Below are 13,394 nucleotides of genomic sequence, written 5' to 3'. Positions count from 1 at the left end.
CTTTCCCCGTGGTCTGAGTTGGAAGCTGTATTATCCGTGGTGGTATCTTTTACGGCGACGCAGAAATGAAGCAGAAACGGAAAGGTATGAAAGGGGAGGGAGAGGAAAAAATGGGGGTGTTCGGAAAGGGGCGAACGCTCGGGCGATCGGATGCTGAACCCAACTTTTCCCGCGGGAATCCTCTGCCTGGTCCAGTTGCACACCACGTGGGGTCAGTCTGTCGATTTCAGCCTCCTGCCTTCTCGTTTTACCTGTTGTGTTTTTTAACCCAACCTACCCTTTTCTTCTTTGGCAGTCATTATATGTCTTTTGCATAAAGGGCAGGGAAATCTATATTCCAAAGTATGCCCTCCAAGAAGTTAACGCGGTCGGTCGATTCAACGGGTTCTCGGACTCCTAATTTGTTAAGATTTGTTTTGCGACATATTTGATGTTTGTTTATTTGAGAGTTTCTTTTAAAGCCTTAAACTAAAATATGATAAACCCTGACTTATTCTTGGATTCTGTGGAACAGTTGTGCATGCAGTTACTAGCATTTGTATTACCTCCTGAGTTAGCACGGAGCAATTCCATCTTTAGTTTTCAACAGGGTGGAGTCAATTTTAAATTCTCTCACGAGTTCTACTCTTACCTGTGTACACTCATTTGCGCAGTCTAATAAGGTAGATAAGGGTAGTGGTTATCATAATAGCTACCATTTGTTGAGCCTTTACTAGTATCATCTCCATTTTACAGATGAAGCTGACATTTAAAAAGTTAAGTAAATTTCCCAGTTCAAAATTATACTTAAGAGGTGTGGAGATGGTTGGTCAGGCTGTATCTATGACCTTAAAAAACATATAATGAGAAATAAATGTGTCCTTAATCACTGTGCCTCTTGGCATTAACTGCTGTCCTTCCAAGCAACAGCTCCAAGTGTTTACGTTGCCTTGGATTGTCTTGTCGCATCAAATGTGCATACCCCAAATTAATTTATCTCACTCACTTGCTCCTTTTCAGTCTGTCAGGCTTCTTTTAACTTCATCAGTCACCAAGCTTCATTAGTTTTTACTTAGAAATTGCCTCTGGAAATTGTTTATTCCTCCTCATTCTGGCCACCATCCTCCTAACCTACGTTCATCAATAACTAATATTTGAATAGTACTTTGGCTTTCATATACATTATTTCAGTTGATTCTTACAATGGTCTTGTGAGATTTGTATGTATTTTTCCAGTTTTACACATAAGAATATGAACAGTCAGAAGTCGTTTATCTTCCCTTTATCACACAACCAGTAGGGGTTGCGACTGGAGGCTTTCTGAAATCTTGTGGGTTTGTTTTTGTTTTGTTTTTTGTTGTTGTTGTTATTGTTGTTGTTTTTAAACAATGTTGCCTTTCAAGAGCCTTTTACTTAGTATCCAGATCATATGCATTCTTTTCACCTTCTGAATCATTCTTTTGCCCAGGCTAGAGTGCAGTGACATGATCATAGCTCACAGCATCCTCAACCTCCTGGGCTCAAGCAATCCTCCCACCTCAACCTCTTGAGTAGCTAGGACTACAGGTGCATTCCACCACGCCTCGCTGATTTTTTTTTTTTTTTTTTTTTTGTAGAGACATGGTCTCACTGTGTTGTCCATGTTGGTCTCAAACTCCTGGCCTCAAGCAGTCCTCCCACTTCAGCCTACTGAAGTGCTAGGATTACCGGTGTGAGCCACAACATACCACCCTGAATCTTTCTTTGTACTGATAATGTTCTGACTTTCCTTAAACATGACTTTCATTTTTTATTTCCAAAGTTGAGAATATATAATTCACTGTCTATTGCATTCCATTTAAATGCCTTTGCCTAGTGGCCAGTGTACCCTCTAATCTGTTCTTTACTACACCCTATCAGAAAGCCTGTGTTCTGGTTAGGCAGTGCTCCTACATACAAAGATACATAATTCCTATGAGTGACGTTATTCCTTCTGAATTGCCTTCTGTTTTGTGTGTCTAAATCCTGCCCATTTAAAGAACCTTAGGCCATGACCTCCATGAAGCCTTTTCCTGATGATTTAATCCTCCTGTTAATTCTTGATGCACTCAAGGACTATATAAGTGGTTTTTAAATCTTACCTATTTTTAATCAGCTGAACCTCTTCTACCCTCCAAATAAATTCTTATGCAGAACTTCAATACATTTATATAATAGCTGCTGTGGTTGAAATGGAGAAAGAATCCCCTCCCTTTTTTTCCTCTCCCCCTACCTTTTCCTCTATCATTACCACCACCAATCCTGCCTCTGTTAAGTGGCCCCTAAGGCACCTTTGTAGAACTCTGAAGTGCTGATTTGCATAGTTTGGAAAGCATTAAGCCTGTTTTTCTCTTGAATCATTTTGTATGTGTTAGCCTTGCCTCATTAATTAGAGGCAGTGTGGTGCAGTGACAAAAGTGTGGAAGTTGTGGTGAAAAGACCAGGATTTGAATCTTAACTGTGCTGTTTACGATGGTGTTTTAACTTGCCTAAGCCTCATTTTTCACATCTGTGAAATGGGAAACAGTACCTACCTTACAGTGTTATTGTGAGGTTTCAAATGAGATAAAGAGTAAATGAAAGGGTTCCATAACAGCCAGGGTTTTATTCATACTTCTGTCTGATGGCTTTGTTATCTTTGCATGCTAGCTTTCCCTACAGGCAAGAAGCATGCTTGCTGACAGCCACCAAGCTGAAATCCCTCAGCTTTTGTCACTGGAAAAAGACTGGCATTTTTCGCCCTGGAAAAGAGCTTTGATTTGTCTGACTTGGGTAGATGCCCAATCTTAAACCAATCATTGAACTGTGATTGAGGGTATGGGATCACATAAGAACATGTCAGCTTCTGCTATTGCCTTTGGATGAGAAGGGGAGCCCCACTTACCAGGAGAAGTCGTGATAGTGGGCAGACAATATTTTAGAAATGCGTTAAGATCCTTAGGTAGGTATATAACCCACATCCCTACTTGGCAATACTACCTCTGCAGACACCTGTGTTTGAGTTTCAATTTCACCTCTTGGTAGCATCGGCAAATATTCCTATTCTATCTACCTGACTTTGTTCTAAGAATCAGTTGAATTAATGCATCTAAATGTTCTTCATGAACTTTTAAGTATTACATAAATATTCATGATTACAAATCTGGAGATAAAGAGAAGATATTTAACTACTTTGGTTCTTTCCTGTATAATTAGGTTCTTTCTCCTCATGTTTGTTTCTACTCTATCTGTAATAGTCTTGTAGTGTGTGTGCTTTTAAAGGGACCTCCTGTAATTTATGGGTAAAGCCATGTTTGTTTTAAATTAAAGATACAAAAGCTATGATCAAATCATAAACAGTAGAGGTTTAGTGTCTTGTAAATTTGAGCTTTTCATCTGGCATATTTGGAATGATTTTGGAAGAAAAACTGCTACTAAATCAAGTTTTAAAATCTCTATTGAATAATATGATTTTTGACATTGTTGAATATTATCTTTCCAGGAGATCTCAGCCCTGCTGAGCTGATGATGCTGACTATAGGAGATGTTATTAAACAACTGATAGAAGCCCACGAACAGGGGAAAGACATCGATCTAAATAAGTAAGTGGCTCTATAAAAAGGGAGCAACCTTGTTCTTAGGTAGTGGAGCTCTTTTTTGAAATTATGTAATACTACTTGTTTTCTATCTCATGTTTCCTTTTAGCTAAGAATTTTAGCTTTCTGCCTTGCCCTGTCATTTCTTTGTGGTAGAATTGTCTCATAACCTCATAATACTAATAGCTTCTGACATTTATTGGGCACTTACTATATTCCAGGCACTGTAATTAGTATATTGTATATATTAGCTCAGTTAATTCTTTCAAAAACTGTATGAGGTAGGTACTGATATCATCCTCATTTGACAGGTGGGTATTGTGAGGCATAGAGAGGTTAAGTAATTTGTCCAGGGGTCAATAACTAGTTATTGGCAGAGCTGGGATTTGGAATTAGGTCATCCATCTCCAGATCTGTCTTCTTGGCTACATCGCTTCACATCTTACTCTTCCCTACTGTCTCAGCGGAAGCAGCAGCTTTCTCTCTACCAGGAAAACCCGCCCTTTGCAGCCCTTGATCTAATTCAACCCTTCCCTGCTTCAGAACCCCTTGACATGTTCATCCACTTCCTCTCCATAGTCATGTTCAGCATGGTCTTTGCTACCTTCAAATAAGCATGGTCTTTCATCTCTGCATCTGTTTTTTTAGCTATATATTCTTTCTGTATAGATCTTCCCTAATGAAAAGGTTTTTTTTCCCAACCACAGTTCATCTAATCACCCCATGCATGACCTTTTCATAGACCCTATTCTCTGTCACTGGAGATACTGCAGTGTTTTACTCCTTCCTTGAAACATCATGGTTGTTAAACATTTGCCAAAGGAATAAATGGGTCAATAATTATCCTCTTTTGACTATGCAAACATTATATTTTACTGATTTTTCTGCAGTGTCTTTAGCAGTTTTTCTTTCTGTTTTTGTTGGTTACACCTCTAATTATACAAATCTTTAATTTCTAGTGAACATTTCTATTTCTTAAATATTTTTGTCATTCTCTTTAATGTAGCACATCTAGAGCTAAAGCCACCATCTTCCTTAAAATTAGCCCTACTCAGATGTCCCCAGCCCATTATATAAGCCCTCAGTCTGGCTTCAACCTACTTTTCCAAGTTTTTAAACTTCTGGACCTTCATATTGAAAATCTTCTGCTTTCTTTCACGTTGGTCTACTCTTAGTTCTTAAACATGTGCATTCCTGTTTTTGCACCTTCACATAAGCCAGCCTGTCTGCTCTCCTCAGTGTTATCTGTGTCTTCACTGCCTGTCTGAGGTCTACTCTTCTGTGCCCATTTTCCATGAATCTCTCCCTAACACACATTAAATTCATCTCGGAACTCTGGAAGCATTCATTGTTGCGGGTGGGGAGGTGTGTTTTCATCATTTATACATTTACTTTTTTTTGTATGCCTGTCTGCAAACATAGAACATGAAATGACTATGCCTTGTACATTCTGACATTCCAAATACTGAGGTAGTCTCTTGTATACATTAGGTATTCAGTTAACGTTTGTTGAAAATAATGTGAGCCCCCCACAGGTATTTCCAGATGGATTAAAATTAGAAGATAGGGTGACTGTTAAGCTTTGGCGAGCAGACACAAAGAAAAGCAAAGCTGGTAAAATTACAGAGAAAAGCAAAGGAACTATTAGTGAGGACAGAGGTTACTTTGGGGGGTTAGAGATGAGGTTACAATCAGGAAAGGGCATACAGAAGTCATCGCTTTATAATTGTTTGTTAAAGTATATTTTTATTTTGTGTTCTTTATGTATATAATATTTTGTATTAGAGTATTTTTAAACTTTCAAAAGTACATACTTTATTTCCTATTTGGTTCTGCATAGCTTTTCTTGATTTTTTTTTTTTTTTTGTCTAAGACAGTAGTTCTCAACCAGAAGTGATTTCTTCCGCAGGAGACATTTGGCAATGTCTAAAGACATTTTTGGTTGTTACAATAGGAAGGAGGGTACTAGTGGGCAGGGGCCAAGGATGCTGCTGAATATGCTACAATGCACTGGACAACAGAGAAATTATCTGGTCCCAAACGTCAAGTAGTGCTAAGGTTGAGAAAAGGTAGAGTCAGAACAGTCCTTTGAAGCTAGAGCACAATTTTGAACTAGACCTACCTTGTGTCATTGTCCTGGGCCCTTCTGCCTCCATAGTCCTCTGGTTTTCTTTCTGGTACTTGAGGGTGAAAAGAGGAAATCATTTATGAATTTTATTCTTCTATTTCCTGACATTAGCAGATTTAAAGCCATTCTTGTCACATGGTGAAGGGATAGAGGAATGATAGGAGCTAATGATGTTATCTGTAGGTCGTCCTTTTAGTAGCTTGTCCTTAAAATATTGTGATCTTGATAATGCCAGTTGCTTTACTTCCAGGGTGAAAACCAGAACAGCTGCCAAATATGGCCTTTCCGCACAGCCCCGCCTGGTGGATATCATTGCTGCTGTCCCTCCTCAGTATCGCAAGGTCTTGGTGCCCAAGTTAAAGGCAAAGCCCATCAGAACTGCCAGTGGGGTGAGTGATTCAACTCATGACATATTGACACACTGTATCTGTTCTGGCAGAAAGCCCTGCCTCCATGTAATGCCCAGCTAGTGAGGTGGAGGTGGAAGATTCAGACTAATGAAGTCCTTGTATTATGATCTGTGCTGGAGTTGTGGGCCATCTTAAGCTGGTAGCTTTCAATATAATTGATGACTATAGGAGGTACTTTTAAAAGGTAGTTAATGGTGCAGAGTAGTTCTATATATGTTAATTGTGAGTGCCATGGGAGTCCAGAGGACAGAGATGCCCCTGCAGCAAAAGAGGCTAAGGAAGGCCCAGGAGAAAGCATGGAGCTTGCTTGACCTATAAGCCAAGAAGAGCCATGGGAGTGAGGGCACAGGTAAGTTAAGGCACAGAGGTGGAAATGACAAGAAAGGTGTGATGCATGTAGGCAACAGTGAGTACACCAGACTGACAGCAGTTGTTAGTTCATTTGAGAAAACAGCACAGAACCTGGCCTGTATAGCAGACTCTCAATAAAAGATTGTTGAATTGGACTGACCTTATCAGTGGTATGAGATTTCATGCAAAATTATTTATTTTGGGGTTTCTGTAAATCACTGTTGAATAAGTTAAATCTTAATTTTTATTATGAAAAACAATCACAAACTTACAGAAAAGTTGAAAGTGCAGTACCAAGAACTTTATTCCCTGAACCATTTTGAGAGTAAGTTACAAAGCCTATGCCTTTGAATACTTCACTGTGTATTTCCCACAAACAAGGACATTTGCTTACGTCACCACAATACAGCCATCAAAACCAGGAATTTAGCGCTGATACATTACTGTCATTTAATCCTCAGGCCTCATTCGAGTTCACCAGCTGTTTCAGTAATGTCCAGCTGGACCCAGTTCAGAATCACGTGTTGCATGTAGTTGTCATGGCTCTGCAGACTGGACATTTGCTCTGCCTTTGCTTCTTCACTCCCTTAACACTTTTGAAGATTTCAGGCAAGTTATTTTGTAGCATGTCCCCCAATTTGGGTTAATCAAATGTTTCATCGTAATTAGATCCAGGTTATGGGTGTTTGGCAGGAACATCGCACAAGGGATACTGTGTTCTTCTTGTCTCCCGTCAGGTGGTACACAGTTTTAGTTTGTCCTATCGCTGGTGTTACTCATTTCAAGCAAGGTGATGTTCACCAGACTTCTCTGTAAAGTTATTTTTTTCCACTTTGTAATTAAGAAGTGTCATGTGGAGATGTATTTTGAAACTAGATAAATATCCTGTTCCTCATCAAACTCCCAGTTCACGCATTCATTTATTTGTATGAATGAATTAATAGTTTCCTATTTGGTGGGTTATAATCTGTTACTGTCAGTATTTGTTTTGATGTACAAATTATCCTAGATTTGACCAGTAGAAGCTCTTTCAAGCTGGTTTCTGTGTCTTTTTGAAATGTCCCCATCATTCTTTGAGCAGTTTCTAGCTTTCTGGCACAATGAAATGTTCCAGGCTCATCTTGTACATTTTTTGCCCTAGCCCTGGAATCAGCCATTTTTCTAAAGAGCCCTGGTTAATTTTAGTGGAGAAGGGTATTTAGAAACCAAGATCTTAGTGCTAGGTGTGTTACTGCTATTAGGGAGTTGCTGCTCCCAGACCCTCTCAGTGGACCAAGCTAGGGCATATGTGTCCGTAGCTACATAAATACATGCACACACATAACACATTTTCATTTATATTTGTGTATCAATCTATTTATGTTGAAAACTCTGAGTTCACAACACCTTCCATTCTGTCCAGCTCACAGAGTTCATTCTAGTTTTCCCTTTCCATATTTATAACTTTGTTCTCTGACAGTGAGAAACCTGGCTTGCATTAGCTTTAACGTATATCCTTATTTGACCAACTGCTTCAGATGTGACCAGGCTTGTATCTCTACCCCCACCTCCTTTGCCTACTCCACTTAGTCTCTGTCAGACCCCTCTGAGACTATTTTACGCACAGACTCTGAAACATTAAGTCCCTGACTTAATACTCTGTGCTATAAATACTGAGATCTAGTGTATCCACGAGGAGTTTGAATTATGAAGGTTATGTTTATATATGATTTCACAGAATTGCATAAAGTAATTTTTTCTTGTAGTCTGTTTTTGTAAAATAATAAATCATAGAAAGAATAAGAGTCACTGTGGCTTTAAAAATTAATTCCTTATTTTGTACTTAATTTATTGTATAATGCACATATATAATACATATATACATTTTTAAGATTACTGATATTGAAAAGGGATCACCCTTGGACCCAGTGCCCAGCTTAAGAAATGCAGCATTATCAATACCTTCAAAGCCCCTCGTGTGCCACTCTCTGTTTGCATTCCTCTCCTTCCTTCTCAAGAATAACCATTCTCTAGAATTTTGTACTAATTATTCTATAATACCTTTTTCAAATTAATCTTTCTTTTATAGATTGCTGTTGTAGCTGTGATGTGCAAACCCCACAGATGTCCACACATCAGTTTTACCGGAAATATATGTGTGTAAGTAGGGTGCTTTTGTTAAGGTGTTGTGTGTGTATTTTAATTGAACTAGTATGTCCCCTAGAGCCTTTGATCAGTACATGCTGGTAATATCTAAAACTTTGATTTAATAGATTTATAGATTGTAAGAGTTGCCTAAATTCCAAATGTCAGAAATTTAAAATGAATCTGGGGTCGGGCTCGGTGGCTCACACCTATAATTCTAGCACTATGGGAGGCCAAGGCAGGTGGATTGCTTGGGGCCTAGTTAGACTCCTAGTTAGAGACCAGCCTGGGCAACAGAGCAAGATCCTGTCTCTACAAAAAAAATACAATTAGCCGGGCATAATGGTGCTCGCCTGTAGTCCCAGCTACTCAGGATGCTGAGGCAGGAGGATCGCTTGAGCCCGCGAGTTTGAAGTTGCAGTGAGCTGTGATGATGGCACTGCACTTTAGCCCAGGCAACAGAGCAAGACCCTGTCTCAAAAACTAAAGAAAGAAAGAAAAGAATTTGGATGAGAAAAGTATCATAATAAAAAATTATCCTTGTACCTAACCTGTAGATTTCTGAAACTTAGCTATTTGGAAGAATTAGCAGAAGAGTATACATGATTCTAGGTAGGAAGATTAAACAGGAGAAAGATTTTCTTGAGTGTGGCTACCAAGAGAGCACTGAGTATTGATCCAAACTTAGGGACACTTGGTTCCTGTTATTTGCCCCTAAAAGCTTAAACCTCTAAAATAATAGTGACTGCAGCATTTTGAAAATGAATGTAATGGTGTTTCTTTACATATTTATCTTGTTTACTTGTTATTAGAAAATACATTGTTTACAGATAACTGCAAAGGTAAACTCTTCTTTGAAAATGAAGCTCATTTGGTACCAGGATTTCATGAAGACTGTAGATAGTTGAACTTGACTGTTGAAATGAGTTTTGCATCTGACTTTCTTGTTCCCTTGTTGTATTGGCAGATACTGCCCTGGTGGGCCTGACTCAGACTTTGAGTATTCAACGCAATCTTATACTGGATATGAGGTAAGGTCATTGGAGGTTGTCCTGATGAAGTGTTACATCATATTTTACCCATACTGTGGTTGGTGTGGTTTCACAAGTACTGGCTTTCTTAAAATTTTTATTTTTTTCCTGATTATAAAAGCTATTCATTCCCCAAATGTTTGCTCAGTGTCTATTACTGCCATAGCTTGTTCTAGTCGCTGGAGAAATACTTACATAAACTCTTATTATTAATATATCTAGCACTGTACAAATGAGGAAACTGGGGCATAGAAGGCCCAGAGACACACTGCTAGTAAGTGACAACCAGGTTTTGAACTCTGCATCTCACCACTACATTGTACTGTCACTTTAGCAGTGAAAAAACTGACAAGGTCCTTGGTTTTGTGGAATTTACATTCTGATAATGGAAGATAGACAGTAAAGAAACAAACAAAAATACCAGGTACTAATAAATGCTAAGCAGAGAAGTGAAATTAAGGAAGATAATGGGAGCTGGAGAGAGTTTTGCTATGGTGGTTGGGAAGGGGTTCTCTAAGCAGACGATGTTTAAGCTGAATCCTGAATGAAAAGGAGGAGTCAGTCCTAAGAATATCAGGAAAGAGCATTCCTAGCAGAGAAGTAGCTAGAACAAAGGCCCAGAGTGGGAAAGGTGGTAGAGTATTCTGGAACACCGTGGGTGAGGGGAAGCACAAGGTTGGGAGACAGCTGAAGTGAGAGTTTATAAGCCAGGGTGAGTGAGGAGTTTGGGTTTTCGTATAGGTGTCATGAGAAGCCGTTAGGATTTAAAGCAGGGGTGTGATACAGTCTGATTTAGGTTTTGTAAAGATCATCTTGATGGCCACGTGGAGAAAAGGTAGAGTGAAGATAAGAGAGAAAGCAGGAGACCAGTGAGCCACTTTTGAAGGAATATCCTCCTCAGAAGAGGTCAGAAGCCAGCAAACCATGTGACTTTTTCTTCTCACACATGTTTTCATTTTTTCCCGGTTTTCCAGGGTTCAGATTTTTAGTAATACAAAAGGAATTATTCAGTGAAAGGGCTCTCCCTCATTCCTGTCCCCTAGCCACCCTTTTCTGCTCTGTCCCTGACAGCCAGTGTTATTGTCTATTTCCCTTGCTTCCTGCAAAGATATTTTAGAGGAACACAAGCATGTACAGGTTGAGTATCCCTTATCCGAAATGCTTGGGACTAGAAGTGTTTCACATTTTAGGTTTTTCCAGATTTTGGAATATTTGCATGTATAATGAGATATCTTGGGGATGGGACCCGAGTCTAAACATGAAATTCATTTATGTTTTATATACACCTAGCCTGAAGGTAATTTTATACAATATTTTAAATAATTTTGTACATGAAACAAAGTTTGTGTTAAGTAATCACATGTGGGCTTTTCCACTTGTGGTGTCACGTCAGCGCTCAGAAACTTTTGGATTGGGGAGCACTTGGGGTTTCAGATTTTCAGATTAGGGATGCGCAACCTGTTCATATTCTTCATCCTACTTTCTTATTTATAAGGTAGCATATCAAAACACTGTTCTGCACCTTGCCTTTTTCATTTAATAATACATCTTAGCAAACATTTTATATCAGTACGTTGTTTTGTGGGTGAAGAGTACTCCATTGTATGACTAGAGTATAAAGCTATTTATTAAGCCATCACAAACTATGTTGTATTGAAGAACCTTATTTAAAAGTTATTTTACCATATAACTCTTCTGAATAATGCATGCACACCTATGTCTGTGAGTCGTAGAACACTTTGGCGACCCTGTGCATTCCATAAGTATTTACGCAAAAGACAAGCACGATCCAAGGACACACACTGGTGTTAAGGTACTGTGACTGGGAAAGTGGGGACCAGCCAGATGCTGTTTAGGACATTATTTTTTTTTTTTTTTTTTTTTTTGAGACAGAGTCTCACTCTGTTGCCCAGGCTAGAGTGAGTGCTGTGGCGTCAGCCTAGCTCACAGCAACCTCAAACTCCTGAGCTCAAGCGATCCTCCTGTCTCAGCCTCCCGAGTAGCTGGGACTACAGGCATGCACCACCATGCCCGGCTAATTTTTTCTATATATATTTTTAGCTGTCCATATAATTTCTTTCTATTTTTAGTAGAGATGGGGTCTCGCTCTTGCTCAGGCTGGTCTCGAACTCCTGAGCTCAAAGGATCCGCCCACCTCGGCCTCCCAGAGTGCTAGGATTATAGGCGCGAGCCACCGTGCCCGGCCTAGGACATTATTTTGAACTGAGAAAAGAAGATAGGGTACAAGCCAGGTTTTTAGTATTCAAAACCATAGAGAATTTTATTTCTAATACAATCCTTCTGAAACTACCTTTTACTTTTAATCTGATGTGAGCATAACAATATTTTTCTCCTTTTTTCTCAGCCAACCTCCATGCGAGCTATTCGTGCCAGGTATGACCCTTATCTACAGACGAGACACCGAATAGATCAGGTAAATTTTTTAAAAGCATTTTTAAAAAAATAGATGTTTACAGTTAGTAAGAAGTTATTGTTGCTTGATTTGGATTGAACCTGGAATAAGAACTAAAAAGGTGTTTTTCCCTTTTGTGTTTTTAATATCTGTCTGCAGGTGGGAGACTGTTTTGCAATGGCTAGCAAGGTCAAAAATAGTACTTATTTAGAGACTATTATTTTTTAACGGTTTGATGTTCTCTAAATTTCTTTGAATTTGCAGAATGTCATTTATAGTATGAAATTTGTGGAGTGAGAGCGTGAAAGTTTTTAGACAAAAGTGAATGGGTTGAATTCTATCTTCCAAAAGCCAGATCAAGAAGTATTGCAACTGGTTTCCTCTGTGGGAATGGGGAATTGACTGCAAAGGGGTACAAGGAGCTTTTGAGGGTTATGGAATTGTTCCCTATCATGGTCATGGTGCTGGTTACATAACTCTAAACAGCTATCAAAATGCATCCACTATGCACTTCAAGTTAGTGGGTTTTATTGTATATAAATTATACCTCAATATAGCTGATTAAAAACAAATACTGTGTATATGACCTTATACAGTTCAAGAAATCTGAACATTAATACAGATTTTCTTTGTTTACAAGTTTATTTTAAACTTGTCCAGTTTTAAAAATGTAAAGCACTGTCTGTAGTTGTAACAGTAACATGTGGTACGGCAAATACAAAATCTAAAACAGACAGTAATACATGCCATAGTCAGTAAGTTTCAAAACATGTGCCAGATTGTCACCTCTGGAGGTTCTGATTAAGCCTGGTTCAGGATCCTAGCAGGGTATTCTGAAAAAACTACCAGGGTGATTTTGGTATGTATCCATTGTAATCAACCCTAGATATAGAAATAGAACATTCTTTGAGTGTTGATATGTATACACACATGCATATATATGTATTTTTTTTCTGTATAAATTGTAATTTTGCCATTTTCAAAAGCAAGTATAAAAAGGTGCCTTTTTGTCCCTATTAAGTGTAGACCTCCTTTACATACAACATTTATTCTAGTTCATGATTTGGTAATTTTCTTGACCCTGTTTTTCCCAAGCCTAAGATATGGTAAGAAATTTAAATACCAGTTTTTAAAAATTAGCATCTTGGCTTATTGTAGTTGACAAAATGAGAGATTTGTACCATTCTACACCCTAGTAGGGGAGACCTAATATTTCATTTTTTATCAGACTTTTTTTTTTTTCCAGAAAGTAGGCTTAAAGTGCCAAGATTGACAGACTCTTCAATCAATTTTAAACTTTCTTTTTTCTTTCTAATCTAGTGTTCTTTTTTCTTCCATTGTATCAAGTCCTGATCATGTTGCATA

The 13,394-nt window shown here is 38.6% G+C and overlaps 1 protein-coding gene across 2 annotated transcripts in view; it reads left to right on the top strand.

Annotated features, from left to right (window-relative positions):
* The first annotated feature begins 19 nt into the window (after positions 1-19).
* The window catches only part of ELP3 (elongator acetyltransferase complex subunit 3), a 66,896-nt gene continuing 53,521 nt past the window's right edge, over positions 20-13,394 (top strand). Inside the window, exons 1-6 of one of the 2 annotated variants that reach the window (XM_069485090.1) lie at positions 20-84; positions 3,479-3,578; positions 5,951-6,089; positions 8,530-8,600; positions 9,553-9,616; positions 11,982-12,050. In XM_069485090.1, coding sequence (XP_069341191.1) covers positions 66-84; positions 3,479-3,578; positions 5,951-6,089; positions 8,530-8,600; positions 9,553-9,616; positions 11,982-12,050 — 462 coding nt within the window. In that variant the 5' untranslated portion in view covers positions 20-65. Of the gene's footprint in view, positions 85-3,478; positions 3,579-5,950; positions 6,090-8,529; positions 8,601-9,552; positions 9,617-11,981; positions 12,051-13,394 lie in introns of those variants that run through there. The other variant, XM_069485091.1, reaches the window with a different exon arrangement.

Source organism: Eulemur rufifrons, chromosome 12, assembly GCF_041146395.1.
Source record: "Eulemur rufifrons isolate Redbay chromosome 12, OSU_ERuf_1, whole genome shotgun sequence".
NCBI lineage: Eukaryota > Metazoa > Chordata > Mammalia > Primates > Lemuridae > Eulemur > Eulemur rufifrons.
The sequence above is the reverse complement of the archived record's forward strand: the minus strand, read 5'-3'. Positions and strand labels throughout refer to the sequence as shown.